The 21,754-nt window shown below is 50.3% G+C and overlaps 1 protein-coding gene across 1 annotated transcript; it reads left to right on the top strand.

The window, feature by feature from the left end:
- Positions 1-358: 358 nt before the first annotated feature.
- CLN6 (CLN6 transmembrane ER protein) lies at positions 359-21,404 on the top strand. The gene is made up of 7 exons (XM_038420454.2): positions 359-540; positions 4,652-4,766; positions 5,784-5,882; positions 8,793-8,981; positions 9,088-9,143; positions 14,986-15,108; positions 18,187-21,404. Exons 1-7 carry the CDS (start codon positions 458-460, stop codon positions 18,473-18,475), a joined length of 954 nt encoding a protein of 317 aa, XP_038276382.1. The 5' UTR covers positions 359-457; the 3' UTR covers positions 18,476-21,404.
- The last annotated feature ends 350 nt before the right edge of the window (positions 21,405-21,754 follow it).

Genomic DNA, 21,754 nt, shown 5'->3' with positions numbered 1-21,754 from the left:
TGGTACAGACTAACACGGCGGCCGCTCTGAAGTCTAGGCTCGAGTCACAGTTTTGCAGTTGGCAAACCAGCCTCCCAACCCCTGGGCCAGAGGCAGGCGCGGTCAATGAGAAGCCGGCAGCAGAGGACATTCACCCCGGGCTCCTTCCACCCCCAGGCTGCAGGCGCTGGGCAAAGCCCGGGCAGGACTGAGGGGGCCCGGCCCAAGCTCAGGCTGGCTCCGGGGTGGTGGCAGAGCCAGGGACAGGACCCAGGCATCCTGCGGGCCAACCCTAGCGCAGGCAGCGGCTGCGATTCACCCCCTCCCGGCTTGCCGGCCCGCCAGCGTCCTCCTCCCTCCTTCCCCAACGCCGCCCCGCCTCCCTCCCTCCCTCTGGGGCGGGGGCCGGGCGCACGGAGCCCCGGGCTGCGGCCAGGGCCGCTGCGAGGGGAAGCGGAGCCGCCAGCGAGCCGGGCACATGCAGGGCTCGGCGCGGAGGCGGCAGTTCCCGCCGGCGGCCCCGGGCTCCCAGCAGCCGGGCGGCTCCTTCTACCAGGGCAGGTGAGCGCGTCCCCCGGGCGGGGGGAGATGGGCGGGGGGAGCCGCCTGGCCGGGCGCCGGGGAGATGGGCGGGGGGAGCCGCCTGGCCGGGCGCCGGGGAGATGGGCCGGGGGGAGCCGCCTGGCCGGGCGCCGGGGAGATGGGCCGCGGGGAGCCGCCTGGCCGGGCGCCGGGGAGATGGGCGGGGGGAGCCGCCTGGCCGGGCGCCGGGGAGATGGGCGGGGGGAGCCGCCTGGCCGGGCGCCGGGGAGATGGGCCGGGGGGAGCCGCCTGGCCGGGCGCCGGGGAGATGGGCCGCGGGGAGCCGCCTGGCCGAGCGCCGGGGAGATGGGCCGCGGGGAGCCGCCTGGCCGGGCGCCGGGGAGATGGGCCGGGGGGAGCCGCCTGGCCGGGCGCCGGGGAGATGGGCCGCGGGGAGCCGCCTGGCCGGGCGCCGGGGAGATGGGCCGGGGGGAGCCGCCTGGCCGGGCGCCGGGGAGATGGGCGGGGGGAGCCGCCTGGCCGGGCGCCGGGGAGATGGGCCGCGGGGAGCCGCCTGGCCGGGCGCCGGGGAGATGGGCCGGGGGGAGCCGCCTGGCCGGGCGCCGGGGAGATGGGCCGCGGGGAGCCGCCTGGCCGGGCGCCGGGGAGATGGGCCGCGGGGAGCCGCCTGGCCGGGCGCCGGGGAGATGGGCGGGGGGAGCCGCCTGGCCGGGCGCCGGGGAGATGGGCCGGGGGGAGCCGCCTGGCCGGGCGCCGGGGAGATGGGCGGGGGGAGCCGCCTGGCCGGGCGCCGGGGAGATGGGCCGCGGGGAGCCGCCTGGCCGGGCGCCGGGGAGATGGGCCGGGGGGAGCCGCCTGGCCGGGCGCCGGGGAGATGGGCCGCGGGGAGCCGCCTGGCCGGGCGCCGGGGAGATGGGCCGCGGGGAGCCGCCTGGCCGGGCGCCGGGGAGATGGGCGGGGGGAGCCGCCTGGCCGGGCGCCGGGGAGATGGGCCGCGGGGAGCCGCCTGGCCGGGCGCCGGGGAGATGGGCCGGGGGGAGCCGCCTGGCCGGGCGCCGGGGAGATGGCCGGGGGGAGCCGCCTGGCCGGGCGCCGGGGAGATGGGCCGCGGGGAGCCGCCTGGCCGGGCGCCGGGGAGATGGGCCGCGGGGAGCCGCCTGGCCGGGCGCCGGGGAGATGGGCCGGGGGGAGCCGCCTGGCCGGGCGCCGGGGAGATGGGCCGGGGGGAGCCGCCTGGCCGGGCGCCGGGGAGATGGGCCGCGGGGAGCCGCCTGGCCGGGCGCCGGGGAGATGGGCGGGGGGAGCCGCCTGGCCCCGAGTCGTGCCCTGCGGCCCCCTGGCGAGGGCAGGTTCCGGGAAGCCCGGGCGCCCGGCTGGTTTGCAGGGGGGGCGGGGATCAGCCCGCTCGGCGGGACGGGGCCGGGAGGCCCGTGCTTGGGGCGCAGCGGTGGGCCCAGCCCCCCGTATCGCCCCCTGCTCTAGCCTGCGGGTCCCAGTCTGCGCCCTGCTCGCGGCTTCCGCTGCTGCCAGCCCTGCCCAGGGGGGCCCCGCCGGCGCTGCTGCCTCCGCGGGTAGCCCCAAGGCCGAGAAGCGGGTCCCACTCTCTCGCCCCCCGCCTCCTGAGTTCTTCCCTGCAGCCCTTGGTGCCCCATTTCACTGCTCCTGCCTTTCCTTCAGGCGCGGTGACTAACCGCAGGGTTCACGGGGCAAGGGGCTAATCGAGCAGGGTCTTGCTCTCTCTTGCTCCGCTTCGCAGAAGCGCAGGCCCTGCGTGCACTTTAGTCGTGGTTGTTGAATCTCTTTTATCCCCAAGGTCTGAGTGATTCCTCCGGTTCTGCACGGCTCCCAGCTTGCCTCATCCACCAGGAAACTACTCTCCTCCTACCAGAGGAAACACCCCTCCCTTCCTCCTAAAGAACCCTAGATAATCTTTCCAGCCTTGCCCCAAAATACCCGGCGCCACCCTCAGAAAGAGCAGCCCCCAGCCTGGTGCAGGGCCGGCCTAGGATTACACAAGAAACTAGACCAACCTTCCCCCAACTTCCGCTGCGCAAAGTATCAAAAGTAAATCTAAAAGGGTCGTGTGCTTTCCCCTCTTCTTGTTCTGACCCTGTACTGATCTGTCCGCGCCTGGTCTTTTTCTTCTCAAATAATAGGCACCGTTACTTGTCTGTAAATAGTAAATCCTACTTTCCTTGCACTAGAGATTTTAGGTAGAAGTTTTAAAGCACCTATGAGAATTAGGAGCCGAAGTAGTCACTGGTGCCAAGAAGATTTAAGTTCCTAACCTGCTTGCTTACTTGTGAAAATTTTTCATTCTTCACCTCACTTTTTTACCTTTGAAGTGCTCTGGAGGCCTCTGGCCCGATGTGGGTAATAAATCTCCTATACAGATACCACCAGTCAAGGGAACACTCGGGACAGATAAATTTTGCAACAAATAAAAGAATCAACCCCAAGGATCCATACTTCCTTTGTGACACTAGATCTGGAGCACAGAAGAAGTGTACATATTGAACTCAGCAAAGCATCTCCTCTCCAGGCTGGAGAACGGATGGAAAGGATGGGCCATTTTATTAACAAAGACTTGATCTACACTAGGAAATTAGCAGCAAAGAGTCCTAGGGCACCTTATAGACTAACAGACGTAGTGGAGCATAAGCTTTCGTGGGTGAATACCCACTTCATCGGATGCATGCATTCACCTGCTTTTACAGATCCAGACTAGCACGGCTACCCTTCTGATACTAGGAAATTAGATCAGGATAATTGTTAAAAAAAAATCCGAGTAACTGTTAAATTGACCTAACCCCTGGCATAGACAGCTCTAGGTCAACAGGAGAATTCGCCTCTCAGGGAGGTGGAGTACCCATGCCACTGGGATAACCTCTCCTGTCAGCATAGGTGGTATCTTCACTGAAGCGCTACCGCGGCACCACTGCAGCCTTTTACGTGTAGACAAGCCCAAAGTCTCACAGGACCACTGGCTACTGTAAAGAAGAAAAAACTTTTATAACATTAGATATCCTTTCCAATACCATCACTCTTTCTGTATTGCAGCTTGTTTAGAATATGCCCCTTTGTAAGACAACTGTCAGCCATTATGAGCTGGACAGCTAAGAACTAAGCTTCAACATTAGATAATATTTTAGCATTTGATCTCTCAGAACAGTCTCAAGGGCAATAGGTTTCAGAACAGTGACATTAATGTAAAGCTGCTATTTACCTCTAGGTGCACAAAGGCCTGATCCAGCTGTCACATTCAAGGGGAAGACTCCCGTTACTTCAGTGGGAGTTGGATCACAAGGCATGCTAATGGGAGTTTGCACAGGCAGACGGAAAGAACAATTACCCCTAAATTAGAAGACACGTTTCCAAAGTCGCACCATTTCTTTTGCCATTCGAGTGGCATTGGGCTGCAAAGGAGGAGAGAAATTGCTGGGGTAGTAAAGATTTGTCAAGTAAAGTTTAAAAATAGTTGTATTTAGTTCAATACTTAAAATAAAAATGTTCCCCAAAAAACTGCATACATGCTTATTTTTAGCCAGTACATTTTTTTCACAAGCGTTTGTTGCTTTTGATGAATAGTGCTTTGCATTTCTGTACTGCCTCTTAACCAAGGATTTTAACCTTTGCTTCTTCCTCAGAGCGCAGTTCAACAGAGCAGCTTTGTCACACAGCAAAGCATAAGAGAAGCAGTGGGGTCCAGGGGATAGGGCACTGAACTGGGTGTCCATACACCTTGGTTTCAGTCCCAGCTTCTCCAGTGATCTGTTGTGTGACCTGCGGTTAGGTGCTTAAGTCAGACATTTAGGCACCACTGCTCAGCTGGTGCTCAAAGTCTCCTAGGCACCTAGGTTTCTGCTGGTAGGCATTGCAAAGCCACCTAAGTCCTGATACTGCCCCCATCCAACAAGCTGCTTGGAGCTCTCATTCGCACATCTCGTCCCCAGCAGGAGTCTCAAAGCAGGTGTTCCCCTGCCTGCTCTTCCACAATCAGTTCATATCTTATTAAAATGGAGCCTTCTTAAAGTGCAGGACTAAAGGGTATTTTCTTCCCATTACTGTCAAGAAAGTGTCCTTCTGGAAACACAAAGGGCTGAGGTTGTCTCTCCTATCTCGTTAATAGGCATGGATCAGCCAAGAATGAAGACACGTTTAAGACTTCTCAGTTTCATTTTGACCTGTGGTTCTACTTCACTCTACAGAACTGGGTGTTGGACTTCGGCCGTCCAATAGCTATGGTGAGTAGGACAGCTTAGCTGGCAGTGCCAGTCAGTTGAGGGCAACACAAAGGGTGGGAGGATGTAGAAGGAAGAGATTTTGAGCAGTCCAAGGAGCAGTGGGTAAAATTAGTGGAACTATGTTAGCTAAGCACAGAGAATTATCCCTGCACACTGGAACCCCAAGGTCTAAATCCTACTTCTGCCATAACAACTTAACTTGCATCTTCTCTGTTCTCTAGGGATGATCTCTGATTGCGTATCATTGTCATCCTGGTGCTATGTTGCTGCAGTTTCAATGACTGGTGCTAACTATACTGCTTACTTGGCAGAGCAGAAACCTCAGAAGTTTGGTCTTATCTCAGTACCAGCTTCCCTGCATCAAAATTAAATGGAGAGGCTGGCAGCATCCGTCATTAATACACAGTACATTGTGCTCACCTCCAGGAACAGTCATGTCTGAGAGCAAAAATCCCATCTATCTATTGTGGCTGACTGGTTTTCACTTTCAAGCTTTAATTTTTTTTGTTGGGCTACATGATTGAAGATGACCCCAGCGCCAGATACAGGAAGCCTTCAGAGTGTACTAAACAAACAATGGATTCGGAATGGGCTTCTTAACAACTAGCCACACAAATTAACAGCATTAGCTTTTGGCATTGTTGCAGGAGTAAGTGGATAAAGATAAAGTGGAGGAGAAAGAGCAGTGTGTTCTCATCTTATTTCAAAGTTCCAGTTTTATGGAGGCTTAATATAAATCAGAAAATGTCTCTGGAAAATTGACAGTCAACTGGGTTTACTTTATTAACAGCTAGGCAATGCCAAGACAGCCAGTTGGCTAACAAATCAAGCCACAACTGGGATGTGACTGCAGACCAAAACTCACTCTCTTTCTTGTAATCACTAAACATTCAGCCAGTCGCCGTCGGCTGCAGATATAAATATCATGCAATACTTCTATTTAAATCCGTTGCCTGCTCTACTTACAGGCAAGGTATTTGAAGGCTTACTGAAATTTTGTTTTTCTTCTCTCCTCAGATTATTCTACCTTTAGAGTGGTTTCCATTAAACAAACCTAGTGCAGGAGATTATTTCCATATGGCTTACAATGTTATCACACCATTTCTTCTTTTAAAGGTAAACCTCAAAGCATGGACGTTACATTTTTGAAACAAACACTGGGTATGGGCAAAACTTCCAAAGACAAGAGGTTTTGCTGCAGGAATTCTTGAGGGAGAGTATGCATAACAACCCTGCTCAAATTCAGAAATCGCTTGCCGGGGCCAGTTCCATGCAGGGTAGAACTACTCTGAAATGCTTATGGGGGAAAAAATGGCAGCTTTTAAAGAACACGACGTTAACCAGCCTGAGGTAACTGTAAAGTTCATTTGTCTTCTGACCTGCTGAGGCTCGAAACATTTTTAGCGGTTGGATAGAAATGGTTTCATTGTCAGTAAATTGTCCAAGCCCTGGGCCAATGATCAAGGACGGATTTGATCCTTTCATCGCTGTGTGGGGGTAGCATTTCTCATTCTTATTAATTTCCCCGCCTATCATGAACTGTACCTCTAGGTTGGTTTCTCCTCTGCCTGTTCATAGGAACATACAAAGTGCCGCACTGTATCAGACCCATAGTCCCATTGAGATCAGTAGCCAGTCTCTGACAGTGATCAAAATCAGAAGCTTCAATGGATGGTTTCATAGATTTAAAGCCAGAATGGACCACTAGGATTAGCTCTAGTCTGACTTCCTGTATAACACAAACCAGAGAGTTTCATTCAGTAATGTTTGCATCAGCCCAATAACTTCTAGGTAAACTTAAGGCATCCCGTCTTGAGTTAAGACTTCAGGTGTTGAAGAATCCACCATATCCAGAAGTTAATTGTTCCAGTGGTTAATTATCCAATTGGGGAAAAGTTTGCATCTTATCTCAAGCCTGAATTTTTCTAGCTTTAGCTTCCAGCCATTGGATCATATATCTTTGTCAGCTATAGTAAAGAGCCCTCTACTCTCAGAAAGCTTCTCCCAATCAGAACACGCAAGAAGCCCTGCAGTAAGCAGCTATGAACATTTTGTGCTCACCCTTACTAGTTAGAAATTGAATTATGCCCTGGAGTGAAAGATTTATCCCTTCCAAAAAATTTTTTGTAAATCCTTACCTTGGATGTGTGTGTTATTCACACCAATGTCCAATCTCTTTCTGAATCTTGTTAAGCTCTTGGCTGCAATAGTATCTTGTGGCAGAGAGTACCATAGGGTAACAAAGCATCAGGTGAGAAAGTGTTTCCTTCCATCAGTTTTCACTTTCTGGCCTTTCAATTTAATTGGATATCCTCTTGGAATTGTATGAAAGGATGAATAGGAATGTCCAACCCAACATCTCTAGGTCATTCATTATTTAGTATACCTTTATCGTGTCTTCTCTCATTTGTCTTCTACAATACAGCCCCTATCTTTTCCATCTGTCTTTGGTTGGAAGATTTTTGCTTGGCTCTTATCCGTGTTGCTCACCTCTGAACCCCTCTTTCTGATATTCATTAAGTCATTATAAAAAAATCAATTGAAAGCTAAGCTTTGAAAATAGATTGTCTTGATTATTACTATCTTTTTTGAAAAACTTCTGCTAAGAAACTTATTATTGGCAGCAGAGAAAAGGGCAGGTAGAAGACCACTGTAGCTGATTTTCCAAGCTAGGAAGGAGAACACAGCCAGAGCTATGGAGATGATCGGTTGTGTTTCCGTGTGAAGCACCCTTATCAAGACTAGTCGTGAGAACTGACCTTTGGTGGAGTTTAGCTCTTCAACCAGCACTAGAGAGAAAAGAATGCTTTCGGTCAGGAGGTGAAATTGTTCCAAAAGTCAGTCGGATTTGCAGCCACTCCAACATTTTCCTTTAGGCCCTTGATCCCAGTCTCCCAAAGCATTGAAGGTCAAATTAATACAGTCTGTCTAGAAGCTTCCCTGCTGTAGAAGCCACTGATAATCCAATTCGGGACATTCGTGCTGCTTTGATGTCTCTTACTGAATTGTCCTTTCTGGGGTGAAATTCAGCCCTGGGCAGAGGACCTGCACAAGATGCTAGCGATTGCCCCACCCCAAGGATTGGGCCATAAGAGCTTGAGTAGAATACACACATGGTCGTGGGCAGGTTCCCACGCAGAGGAGAATTTCATCCATAAAGTTCAGCGTGGCTGCTGATAGCAAAGGGTTATTGAATTCACCAAGCCATTTGATACGGTGCTTTGATTTTTCCCTTACATTAGTGCAGAGTAAAGGAAGCTTCACCTTCAGAAACAACTAATAACCTGAAGTAGAGAGAAAAACGAGTCAAACTCCTCAGAACACAGTCCAGCAGAGGGTATAGTCCAGCAGACGTCTGCACTAATTGAAAGAGGAGTTAGAGCATCATACAGTAACTTGGAGCCTTGCTGGAGGTGACACTCACCACTGGAGGGCACAAAGAGGCTTTCAGACAGAATCATTATGCTGCTCGGAGCAGGAACAACAGAAAGCCACAGCCGTTTTTCTTCTAAGGAATCGTGCTTTTGCTCATGGCTGATGAATAAATCAATTGCTTTGCGTACTATTTTGGATCGTTGACTTAGTTGCAGAGTTGGTACAGTTAAGGATGGGCTGTCAGGTTTGAGGCTAAAAATAAGGTGATTTATTTACAATTTTGATAGGAAAAAAAAAATCAATAAAACCCGTTTCTTTGATCCTCTGAGCTATCTGATACGGCAATAGGGGGAGTTAGGAAACAGCTTCTCCTCTGGGTAGTGGATTCTATAATTGTCCAGCGGAAGATGCAAGGAACGCCTCAGGGGAGCACCTCACAGGATACAGGGCTGGACGGACCATGGCTCTGATCTGCTAAGGCGACATGCAATTTGCAGTGTTGTGTGGAATAACTTGCTTGTTGGGGAGGGGATGGACAAAGATGTAAAGTTGGCATTTTACAGTGGCTAGACCCGATAGAAACAGAGGGAAATAAAACACTATCTTCTGCTTCCTGGTTCAGACACCCTTAACCAGCCCCTTGAATTGCAGCTCATTGAAAGGTCCCCTAAGACCATGCCCAGATCAGTGGTCTACGTCAGCATCATCGTGTTTGTCATGGGAGCGAGCATCCATCTGGTGGGCGACTCTGTCAACCACCGTTTGATTTTCAGTGGGTACCAGCACCATCTGTCCGTAAGAGAGAACCCAATCATCAAAAACCTCAAGCCAGAGACACTGGTAAGGACGCTTGGGTGTGCAGCAGCATTGGTTTTAAGCTGCCTGGTTTTGCATACTATGGTACCGCCCCTGCATGCCATTCTAACCCTGTTTCATTCCGTTGCAGATTGATTCTTTTGAGCTGCTGTACTACTACGATGAACACTTAGGGCATTCAATGTGGTAAGTGACTTACAGCGTGTCTGATAGCCGCAGAACGTGGCAGGAGATAAATCTGCTCTGTTCGCTGCTAGTAGGACACAGAATAAAGCGCACACTCTAGGAGACCTGGGTAGATACATTCCCATAGCAGGTGCCAGTAGCACAAGCCATCCCTTTGGAAAACTGCCCCAGCCATTTTCACTTTGTCCCTGTCACTATCCTTCCCCTGTCCACAATTCCAGAGCACTCTGTATTCTTGACTGCAGGAGGACTCTGTTCAGAGCCATGCTATTATCTATATTAGGATGAGCACTTGGGGCCGTTGAAATGGGCAGCTGTGTAGGGCTCTTAGGACAAGGAACATCGTTGCAGGCACCGGTCAGGATTCTGCAGGCTCACTGTCTCTCGTCTTTTTCCCCTTTTAATCTTCTTCCACTCCAGGGATGTCCTACTGGGGCATGTCTACACTGCAGTTAGATGCCCGTGCCAGCTGGCTTGGGCTCGCAGGGCTGTTTAACAGCAGTGTAGACATCCAGTGGAGTCCAGCCTCTAGGACCTGCGAGGGGTCCCAGAGGTCGGGCTGTAGCCTGCACCTGGCAGTCTGCACAGCAATGAAAGTGCCCCGCAAGCCTGAGGTGGCCGGCACAGGCCTGCTGTGGGTTTTAATTACAGTGTAGCCCTACCCCATCATGAGTAAGGTTGGACTTTGCTCCTTCAGCTAGCAGTTGCCATGGAACAACACAAGGACTATGCATCGGCAATAGTAGAGTCGCTGCCAGGCCCGGGAACTAGTGCATTTCCTGACCCAGCTTGCCCCTGTGTCAGAGTTATTGCCGAATGGTGCGGAGCCTCCATGGCTTGGCCCAGGCAGCTGTGGGAGCTGGGTTCGCTCAGCATCAATCTCGGTTTTTCACTTGGCAAATCTAGGACCAAACAGGCTCAGTAACAGCAGGCGCAACTGCTCAAGGAGCTGTGGGAGCTGGGCCTGCTTCCCTGGGGGTGACTTTGGCCCTGAAAGTTCCAGGTGACCTGTGCTTGGCAGTGATGCCACAGTAGGGAGAGAACAGGCCAAAGAAAATTTCAGTGGGTTAGATGTATTCAAGTCAGCAGGGCCTGATGACAGTCACCCTAGTACAGTACTTGAGGAACTAGCTGAAGCAATCTTGGAACTGTTAGCAATTATCTCTGAGAACCCCTGGAACACGGGTGAGGTCCCAGAGGACTGGGAAAGGGCAAACCATACCTATCTTTAAAAAGGGGAGCAAACAAAATAATTAAAGAATCCATTTGTAAGCACCAAGAGGTAACAAGTGGTAAGGAATAACCAACATGGATTTGTCAAGAACAAATCATGCCAAACCAACCTAATTTATCTTTTTGACAGTGTTATTAGCCTAGTGGATGAGGGAAGTTGTAGGCATGGTATATCTTGATTTTACTAAGGCTTCTGACACAGTCCCGCATGACATTCATTGGGCAAACTAGGAGACTGTGATCTAGGTCAGTGGTTCTGAACCAGGGGTCCAGGAGCCCCTGGGGGGGGCCGCGAGCAGGTTTCAGGGGGTCTGCCAAGCAGGACCAGTGTTAGACTCACTGGGGCTCAGGGCTGAAGCCCAGGGCCCTGAGTCCCGCCACTCAGGGCTGAAGCAGAAGCCTGAGCAAACGTAGCTTCACAGGGGCCCCTGTGGTGTGGGGCCCCAGGCAATTGCTTGCCACCCCTAATGCTGGCCCTGGCTTTTATATGCAGAAAACAGTTATGGCACAGGTTGGCCGTGGAATTTTTATAGCACATTGTGGGGCCTCAGAAAGAAAAAGGTTGAGAACCCCTGGTCTAGGTGAAATTACTGTAAGATGGGTGTACAGCTGGTTGAAAGATGGTACTCAAAGAGTAGTTATCAATGGTTTGCTGTTAAACTGGGAGGTCGTATTTAGTGAGGTCCCGCACTATTCAATCTTTTCATTAATGACTTAGATAACAGAGTAGATTCATAGATACTAAGGTCAGAAGGGATCATTCTGATCATCTAGTCCGACCTCCTGCACAGCGCAGGCCACAGAATCTCACCCACCCACTCCTACGAAAAACCTCACCTATGTCTGAGCTATTGAAGTCCTCATATCGTGGTTTAAAGACTTCAAGGAGCAGAGAAGCCTCCCACAAGTGACCCGTGCCCCATGCTACAGAGGAAGGCGAAAAACCTCCAGGGCCTCTCCAATCTGCCCTGGAGGAAAATTCCTTCCCGACCCCAAATATGGCGATCAGCTAAACCCTGAGCATATGGGCAAGATTCACCAGCCAGATACTACAGAAAATTCTTTCCTGGGTAACTCAGATCCCACCCATCTAATATCCCATCTCAGGGGATTAGTCCTATTTACCCTGAATATTTAAAGATCAATTACTTACCAAAATCCCATCATACCATCTCCTCCATAAACTTATCGAGTAGAATCTTAAAACCAGATAGATCTTTTGCCCCCACTGCTTCCCTTGGAAGGCTATTCCAAAACTTCACTCCTCTGATGGTTAGAAACCTTCGTCTAATTTCAAGTCTAAACTTCCTGGTGGCCAGTTTATACCCATTTGTTCTTGTGTCCACATTGGTGCTGAGCTGAAATAATTCCTTTCCCTCTCCTGTATTTATCCCTCTGATATATTTATAGAGAGCAATCATATCTCCCCTCAACCTTCTTTTAGTTAGGCTAAACAAGCCAAGCTCCTTAAGTCTCCTTTCATAAGACAAGTTTTCCATTCCTCGGATCATCCTAGTAGCCCTTCTCTGTACCTGCTCCAGTTTGAATTCATCTTTTTTAAACATGGGAGACCAGAACTGCACACAGTATTCTAGGTGAAGTCGCACCAGTGCCTTGTATAATGGTACTAAAACCTCCTTATCCCTACTGGAAATGCCTCTCCTGATGCATCCCAAAACTGCATTAGCTTTTTTCACAGCCATATCACATTGGCAGCTCATAGTCATCCTATGGTCAACCAATACTCCAAGGTCCTTCTCCTCTTCCATTACTTCTAATTGATGCGTCCCCAACTTATAACTAGAGTAGAGAGTAGTCTCATAAAATTTGTGGATGACACCAAGCTGGGAGGGGTTGCAAGCACTGGAGGACAACATGACCTTGATAAATTGAAGATCGACTAGATGAAACTCAGTGAAGACAAGTGCAAAGTACATCACAGTAGAAGGAAAAATCAAATTCACAGCTACTTAGTGGGGAATAACTGGCAGGGTGGTAGTACTGCTGAGAAGGATCTGGCGGTTATCATGGATCATAAATTGAATGAGTGTCAACAGTGTGATGCAGTGGTGAAAAAGGCGAATATCATTCTGGGGTATGATAACAGGAGTGTGCTATATAAGACGTGGGAGGTAATTGTCCCCCTCTTCTTGGTACCAGTGAGATCTCAGCTGGAGAACTGTGTCCAATTCTGGCCTCCAAACATTAGGAAGGATGTGGACAAATTGAGAAGAGTCCAGAGGAGAGCAACCAAAATGATCAAAGGATTAGAAACCATGTCCTGTGAGGAAAGGTTAACAAAAAGGGGCATGTTTATTCTTGAGAAAAGACGACTGAGGGGGAACCTGGTAACAGTCTTAAGATATGGCAAGGGCTGCTCTAAAGAGGACAAGGGTCAATTGTTCTCCATGGCCACTGACAGCAGGACAAGAAGTCATGGGCTTAATCTGCAGCAAGGGAGATTTTGGTTAAATATTAGGAAAAAGCTTCTAACTCTAAGGATAGATAAGTACTGGACCAGGCTTCCAAGGGAGGCTGTGGAATCCCCATCATTGGAAGGTTTTAAGAACGTGTCCGACAAACACCTGTCAGGGATGGTCTAGGTTTGCAGGTCCTGCCTCAGCACGACTAGATGACCTCTCAAGATCCTTTCCCGCCGTACACGTCTGCTATGAAACCCTCTTCCTACCAGTGCTATAGCCCCTGAAGGCATGAACCGAGCAACATCTTTACTCCAAAGTGAAACTCCCCGCTGTCAGTTCATTAGTGAAACTCCCTGACCAGTTTTTCCTTAAGCTATTTCCCATCTCTTATGCCATATAGACTCTCAGTAATCTCACTAGCAGCTCCCTGGTCAGGCTTGCATCCATCCGTTCTCAAATCAGTTGTGTTTCAGTTCACATGATCACAAACAACTGCTGGCAGTTAATAGAGAAAGGACAGGACTGCTGAGTAAAACTGTGACTAACCCTTGCACATGGTGCGAATGGGGGTCTTGCTGTCTTCAAAGGAACACAGAAATTCCACAAAATCCTCCAAGTTTTGGCTGGCACTGCAGTAGCAATAACTTTGCCTGAGCAGCCCCCCGCCCAGGGCTGGTTGAGGGACCCAGGCTCCCCACAGCTGCCAGCATGGCTCTCCTCAACCCAGCTCCGGCCAGGGGGGTGGCTCGGAGCCACAGCCCGGACATGATACGAGCCAGGCAGGCATCTGTGAGGAGCCGCAGCGGACTGTCCATCTGCCCTGGGTGTGGGGCCCGAGCAGCCCCTGTCCCTACCCCCCAGGCCTTCCGCCCAGGGCAGGTGGAGGATCCGCCACGGCTCCCCACAGCTGCCCACCCGCTCTTACCGTCAGAGCCCTGCACGGATACAAAATGTGTATCCGCATCTACGTGGTGTCCGCAGAAATGGCCCACGGTTATAAAACGGATACCCGCAGATTTGCAGGGCTCTAGATATGAGCAGCCCCCATTCCTGAGAAAAACTGTCACTGCTCTGTGTGCATTTTGTCCTGGCAGTGGATTTTAGCCTGGACCCTATAGTATCTCTACTGCAAAATGGCGTGAGACCTCCTAGAACACTGCTAATATAAATACTTTCACCCACAAGCTATTGTCACGTCCCTGCAGTGCTCGTTAGGGCTAGATCTGTGAAACAAGCAAAGTCAGTTTGTCTTAAGGACCACAAGTCAGCTGGCCCTTAACCAAGGCTCATTCAGTCCGTTTAAACCCCAGACTGGCTCTGCCCAGCGATGCCCGGCTTTTTAAACGCTGTCTTGCCAAGTGGCTCAATTTTTTAATAAAGTCTCTAGGCGTCATATCAAGCCAGACGGTGCAAAAAAATGCAAGTGTCAGATGGGGAACTTGGATCCCTTACTAATCAGCAAACTCTTGCTTGTCCTTTGAGAGGCAAGGAAGTCTATTTTCCTTTGAAAGCACTTTGCACACACCCCATAGACAATAACTCACTGCCAGGCATTGCCAGCACTTTGCATCTCTTATCCGCACAGCGGTAATTTTTTGGCTACAGCAGTGACCATAACAGAGGGGGCTGTAGCATTACAATCAACACAGTGGCATGGCCCTGAATGCAGGACACGCCTTCCCCTTGGTGCAGTGTTTCCAGCTAGCCACTTCAGCACGGGCCTTGGCCAGTTCGCAGGTTTACCAGAAGCGGCCCCCGTTAGCCTCACTCAATTTCATTAGCCAAAAGGATTCCTAGGTTTGGCCCAGGGAACTAGCTGAGGGTAGCCGGAGTCTGAGGCAAACCTGCAGATCAAAGGGTTTCAGCCCTTGCAAACTAACTCGGCTTTGGAAGGTTGTGAAAAGCCTCAGAACTAGGTTCAGACTCTGACACAGAGAACGGCTCTTCAGCCTTGGCTGGGAATAGGTCTGCCCAGCTGATTTTAGCCCCAGAGCGTGAACCCCACCAGCCCAAGTCTGTAGACCCTGGCTCCGAGTTGCTGCCGTGGGTGTGTGTTTGTGGGTGGGGGGGTTGCAGTCTAGACGTACCCTGTGAAAGGAGGAGTCCCATATCCGTCTCAAGCTGGTGTGCTAGAATGGGGTTTTCATTACTAACAACCTGACCACAGCTTTCTTCTCCTGTCACAGGTATATTCCTTTCTTTCTCATACTCTTTATATATTTTACCGGCTGCTTCACACCCATTAAAGAAGAGAGCAGAATGCCAGTAGCCGCCTTGCTGCTTATGGGGCCAAGCAGCCTTTATTACTGGTAAGTTAGCTAAGCTCCACATGCAGGTAAGGGACGTAGAAAACTAGCGGATGTTTGAATAATGATGCAAGTGACTAGATGGCTCAGAGAATAGATAATGGGAACCTAGCTGGTACAGTAACTGGCACTACATAAGACCACCTCTGTATGAGACTGTGCCCCTCAGAGCAGGGTGGGAGGCACACTGGTGGGTCTCACATCAGCTATTCTGGGGACAGAGGCTCTGGGACAGGCACTGTCCGGCAGTTCAGCTCTCTGGTGGGAAAAGCAAATTGGTGGGTGCGGTGGGGGAAGTTAAAAATCCTTTACCATGAGATGCCATGGAGAAGTTGGCATTCCTGGCAGACAGAGCTGGCCAGGAGGAGCTTAACAAACGACTCAGCATCCAGGGCCTGCTTTCTGCATCAGAACCTTTGCTTTGGAGCTAGCGGGCTGTCAGTCACTTCTCCTTCCTAAGGGGCAGCTTACATCACCACATGGGATCAGCAATACAGCATCTCTTCCCTGCCCCGGTAGGGTCTGGCTGCCCTGTCGTTGGGATGAGCCTCGCAGCCCAGCTAAATAGACTCAGACTAGCACATGAACAATAGCTTGGCCGTGCCAGCTCAGGCTGGCAGGCCTTTGGGGCGTTAGGTGGGCTTGAGAGCCCGAGCACCAGCCTAAGTCACAGTGTCCACACTGCTCCAGCACGCTAGCTTGAGTCTGTCTAGCCAGGCTGGGAGACCTGCTCCCAGCTGCAGTACACGGGTGCCCGGAGACATTGCCCACAACTACACCAGACTTTTGGGTCAGCAGCTGATCCCAGCCTACACTGTAAATCTGCCTGGTTAGCATGAAAAACACTGAATGCTACTTCACCATCTCACCATCCCCTAGGAATATTCAAGTGAGATTATTATGATCTCGACTTCAGATGTTCAGCCTTGATTTTATTTGCCATATGCACAGTCTGTAGAGCCGGGAACCCACTGTGTTCCATGCAACTTCTAGGAATAGTCACCTTTCCTGTGCAAGTCAATCAACAATATTTAAGTTATTTATAATAATGGAAATCTCCTGTTATCAGTCATCTAGGCTTTTTAATATATAAATACAAGTCCCCTTCATCTGCATGCTGCTTTCCTGCTCTGTGTGATGCTCTCCTGCTCTGCCTCCTTAGCCGGAATAGCCTTTGGAGAAAGGGCTTATTTATTTCCCATTTTCATTATTCTCCTCTTTGCAAATGCTTTCCCTGATGGCCACCAAAGAGCTTGTCATTTGTCTTCAGAGATTATGTTCTCTCTTATCCAGATCTCTGCCCCCCTGCCAAGATTGTATTTCATACACTAAATTAATTTTTTATAGTCAAATCAGCTTAATGGTTTAGCCAACTCTGTTACCCCCTTCTAATTTCCTTTAACTACAGCAGCCTGGAGTTCTGCAATTCATGTTCTTGTAGGTATTTAGGAAAGGAAAAGATTTAAAAGCCAGGGGGAGCTTAATTCCTTCGCTTCTCCCTCCTCTCGGTTCCCTTTTTGGTTCAGCTCTCTGTAAGCAGTAACCCATTTTATCATTCTGGTTTGGCTCTGTCCTGCCTGTCCCACTGTGATCTATTAATTAAGAGCTATTCTATAAAGCCTCCAGTTAGTTTCCAATTTTCCTGATTCACTTTGCTGGCATCTCTAAGTCTCTCCTGGACCATAGTACACAGCTTCATATTGATTCACACCAAGAACCAGGGCATGACTAGATAGGAGAGATATGGAGCACTACAAATGCCCCCCCCCCCCCCAAAAAGTTGGATTTATGGCATTCATGAAAAATGCCAGTCACTCTTTTTAAAAAACAAACTTCTACCTCTTGTGGCCCAACCTCTACAATCACTAATGCCCTGTCTATCCTGCAGGCTTTGCACTGATGAGACCACAGCAGTGCAAATCCTCAGTGTATACGTGATGCACTAGTGCAAGTCTGGTGCACTGGTACGATTTGCTCTGCTAAATCACACTGGGGCAAGATCTGTTTGCACAGGTGCAGCACATCTGCATCGGGGTTTGAATTGGAGTGACTACCTCACAAAGTAAGTACTAGGGACTCGTGGATTGAGAGTAAAACTGGGACTCAGGAGACCTGGATCTCAGCTACTGGCTTGCTGGGACCTTGGGCAAGCCACCTCCCATCTATGTGCATCAGTTTCCCCATCTGTAAAATAGGGAGAACGGTATATTGTAAAGCTATACAAGAGTGAGGAGATACTTGTATTATAATATAGTTACACTGGTGCCAATTTCCTTAGTCTAGACAAGTCTCAAGTGTAAAGTGTCCTCCCAGCCAATCAGCTTCTGCCCTGTGTGTTTCACCCTCACTCATCATGTTGAAGCTAGAATCTAGTCTGGTAGGAAGAGAGATGGCCAGTTTTAAAATCACATTCTGAACAAGGTGGGCAAACACATTGAGTTACTTATGGTACCAGTTACAACTTTTGGTTATTAAAGCAGATTTAAAATATATAGTTTTCTAATTTCCACATTGAGAATTACCCTGACAACTGACAAATGTAAAGACGCAGGCCTGCAGCTAAGTTTCATTTTGGCTGAACAAATATGTTCTCGATGCGTAAGGTGGAAAGAGTTTTAAAATTTAACTTTGAGAATTTATGCAGCTCAGACTCTCCCTCACCTTGGCCAATGAAAGTCAATTACTGTCAAGTTCCTAGCGTTGCAATGGCTGCATGAGGGAATATTTATTTTAAAACATCTGTTCACATATGAAATATAGGGAAGAGGCATGAGGCAGTGGTCTGAGCATGAGACTAGGAGCCAGAAATACTCCACTCTGATAGATTTACTCTGGGGAAATCCCTTAATTCCCTGCCTCAGTTTCCCCAGCAGTACATAATACCAGTTACTCACCGTGAAGATTAATGTTGGAAAAGGGGAAGATTTTCCAGTGGTACAAGACACAGATAGCTGCTCAGGTCCCACTGGAAGTCCCAAGTCTCCCCGCAAAGTGCTTTCCATCCATCAATAGCTATAGACAGGCCAAGGATTATTATTGCTACGTGGTCACAGAGGCTCTAATGATATTTTTGCATTGTAGGTATCTTGTGACAGAAGGTCAGATTTTCATCCTCTACATTTTTACGTTCTTTGCCATGATGGCTTTAGTCGTGCACCAGAAACGGAAAGGACTGGTCTTGGACAGCAACGGACTCTTCCTCTTCTACTCTTTCATTATTACATTGGTCTTAATTGGCACTTGGGTGGCTTGGCTGTGGAATGACAAAACCCTCAGGAAGAAGTATCCTGGCGTCATTTACATTCCAGAGCCCTGGGCCTTTTATACCTTACACCTGAGCAATCTCCATTCGGCAAGGGAAGGTTTTTAAGTGACGATATCCTCGGAGTGGTTTGCAGACAGATCTCTCATTTTTCCTAATGTGAGTAAGTTTCAGATCAGTTACTGACTGCGGTAGCTGGACCGCGTGCTGTATGCAAACCGAACCCGGGGGCAGGGCTTTGTTTGAATTGGAGGGGAGGGGTTAAGTCCGCTGTGAAATACTTACACTAGTGCGTTGGAAGTTACTTTCCAACGCTGCCGTTCTACACGTTCTAGTTTGCGTTCAGTGCCGGTACATAACTGACCTTAGTGGGAGCACTGACAGATTTCAGTCGGTATCCAAACAGACTGCAGGATGGCATGTTGTACAGTAAAACTTCGTCCTGTTCTAGCACGTGGTGGGGCATTTCCCCCCAGTCTTTGGTAAAGGGCCAGGCTTTCCTTTCTGAGCTGAACGGGGGAAGTGCTCTCATTCCTGGACCTCTGGAACATGGCATGCAATGACTTTAGAGCAGAGGTTCTCAAACTGTGGGTTGGGACCCCAAAGTAGGTCGCAACCCCATTTTAATTAGACTGGCTGGGGTGCGGGGCCAAAGCTGAAGACTAGTGCTGGATAGCGGGGGCTCAGGATATAGGCCTCCCTGGCCGGGGCTGAAGCTCCAGGTTTTGGCACCCCCCACCCCCAGCACGGGGTGGCAGGGCTCAGGTTTTGGCTTTGGCCCTCCCACCCAGGACAGCGAGGGCTTGGGCGGGCTCAGGATTTGGTCCCCCCTGTTGGGGTCATGTAGTAATTTTTGTTATCAGAAGGGGGTCACGGTGCAGTGAAGTTTGAGAACCCCTGCTTTAGAGAGCCCTCCTCTTCTGAACCTGGCACAGTCGAGCGATCCAACATCTTGGCATGGGTCATTGAATTCATCCCCTCCTCCCATACTACGCAAAGGCATCATGTAAGGGGCTGCATGGGACTTGGAGGGGGCAGGGCAGTTCAGCCTACACTTGGCAGCTGCTCTTCCAGTCTGGAACAGGGGCTGCAACTGTGAGTGCCACTTACACCAGGGGTCATGGGCATTTGTGTATTTTAGATCCATGGCCACAGTCTCACCACCCCGATCCATGCACTAGGCTCTGGTATTGTGCACAGTTAATGTTAACAGAGAGAAAGTGAAACTAACCATCTTTGCACAAGTAAGTTACACATTCCTCAGCTGCTTTAAAGCAGAGAACACCCCCGCAACGTGAACCAGGAACCAAAGAGCAGATGCGTTTGGCAGCTCACTGTGTTTCTGATCACAGGTGCTCAGCAGGTTAGGATTTAAGGGATAGCACCCTTTTGCCCCCTGGATCCCGCTGCTATGCACGGTGACTCTCACGGGCTGGCTTTAGTTCCTCCTGCCCATTGTGGATTTGGACTTCACGACTGTGCTGAACACTCTCAGGGAGGGAGACCTGCTAACACCACAGCAACGAGGGGCAGGAGGATTGGTCAGACCACCCCAAGCTAGGCAGGACTGGGGGTTAGGGGGGCTGCCCAAAGCCTCCCTGGGCTAATGATCTGGCTCACAAACCCTTCCCTCGCCCAGCTATTTCCACCCCACTCACCCCAATCTTTCCCCCCAGCCCAGCTGTTCCCCACATGCTTGTACTCCTGGGTCTTTCCGCTCACTCCTCTCCCATCATCCTCTTCCCAGGCAGGGTAGGGGCTGATCTCTGGAGTCGTCTCTTTCTCAGCTCCCTCCTGGACCCTGGCATCCCCCAGAGGGGAGGAGAGAGGGCTGCAGGTCCTGCCTGGTATGGGGACTGGTGCAATAGCCAGATTCTGTCTGCACCCCTCCCCTCTTCCACTGCTGCCTGCTGATTCTGCAGGTGCCCTTCAGCTGTTCCCCACTGACAGTACATCACTATAGGCTTAAAAATAGTACCGGGTTTGAAGAAACGCCTGCACTGTAGCCCCCTATTACCTGTCAGGATAATCACAACTACATTAGCAGGCCAAGTGCGTCGCTTCGACTCAGTGAGAATTTAACAAATAGGTTTGACTAGATTCCCATCTCAGGACAGGACCGGAGTAGCCAGGGATCCTTTTAATCTCCCCTCTCACCCAAACTCCTACCTTTGTTTCCTCACTCTCAAGTTATACAGTACTAATGCAGACTTTGATTTCCTTTCCTGGAAGCCTTTAACTAAATAAAGCAGGAATGCCCCAGCCCTGCTCAGTTTTAACCTACCTGCAGCCGAGATGGATTTCAATGCATATCTGCCAGTTCTTCAGCATATCCCCCTGCCTGGCAGCATGGCACGGGGCTCTCCATTCGCGCCAGGTTCTGATCGCCATCTGTGTCTGCTGGTAGCAGTGAGACTTGGCGACCTTCAGTGCTGCGCAGGATCAAGACCAAAGGGTGTCTCTCTGCAGCTTCTTTGCTCCGCAGAGCTCAAGGGAAGACTCATTTTGCTGGCGGGACAGCTTGCCGATAACTCTGTGATGTGAAGCAGGCAAACCTGCAAAGATAAGAGACACCGGCGTCAGTTCTTGTACCTGGCAGCTCCCTGGTTCTGCGTTTCTTTTCAGGCGCCCCAAAATGAGACCTGTTCAGTGAACATTCAGTTGCATTTGGCAGCTTGTTCAGCACAATCTAATGACCCCTTGAGTGGAAAGTGTCTAGGCAAGTGTAGACCGTACTGGACTTTGGTGACTCACCCAGGCTCCTCCATTATTTTTGCATGCTACATCCAGTCTGGTGTCTTTCGCACCTTATGTCCTTTGTAACACAACTCGCTAATTCTCTTCTGATACTCAGGTAGCAAACAATGCAATAGGTATGCAGAATCTTTTTGAACTAAAGCTGGTTTTTACCTCCTGGAATTCTTTGGCTAAATCCTTGTTATTTATATCCGTCACATCGTATTACACCCTAGTGTGGCACAGCCCAAGTGTAAATGAAGTGTTCTTCACAAAACAAACCCCAAAATAAAAGCATTTGCATATGGCTGGAAATAATTATTGAACCAGTTCTGTTCTTTATGGGAGGTGGGTGCCCAACTGGTTGGAAAAAGCACACACAGTGGTGGTTCACAGTCAAGCAGGAAGGGCATATCGAGTGGGATCCCCCAGAGATCGGTCCTAGGTCTGGTTCTATCCAATATCTTCATAAATGATTTGGATAGTGGCATAGAGAGTTCACTTAAAAAGTTGGCAGATGATACCAAGCCAGGAGGACTTACAAGTAGTTTGGAGGACAGCATTAGAATTCAAAATGATCAACACAAACTGGAGAAATGGTCTGAAATAAATGGGATGAAATTCAATAAAGACAAAGGCAAAGAGGAATAA

This window comes from Dermochelys coriacea, chromosome 10, assembly GCF_009764565.3.
Source record: "Dermochelys coriacea isolate rDerCor1 chromosome 10, rDerCor1.pri.v4, whole genome shotgun sequence".
NCBI classification, from domain to species: Eukaryota; Metazoa; Chordata; order Testudines; family Dermochelyidae; genus Dermochelys; species Dermochelys coriacea.
The sequence above is the reverse complement of the archived record's forward strand: the minus strand, read 5'-3'. Positions and strand labels throughout refer to the sequence as shown.

Bases quoted from the DNA above. Each gene is read 5' to 3' on its own strand.
- CLN6 (XM_038420454.2), top strand. From the start codon at position 458: ATGCAGGGCTCGGCGCGGAGGCGGCAGTTCCCGCCGGCGGCCCCGGGC. The intron at 5,883-8,792 runs GTAAACCTCAAA...CTTGAATTGCAG, and splicing joins CACCATTTCTTCTTTTAAAG to CTCATTGAAAGGTCCCCTAA. The intron at 15,109-18,186 runs GTAAGTTAGCTA...TTTGCATTGTAG, and splicing joins CCAAGCAGCCTTTATTACTG to GTATCTTGTGACAGAAGGTC.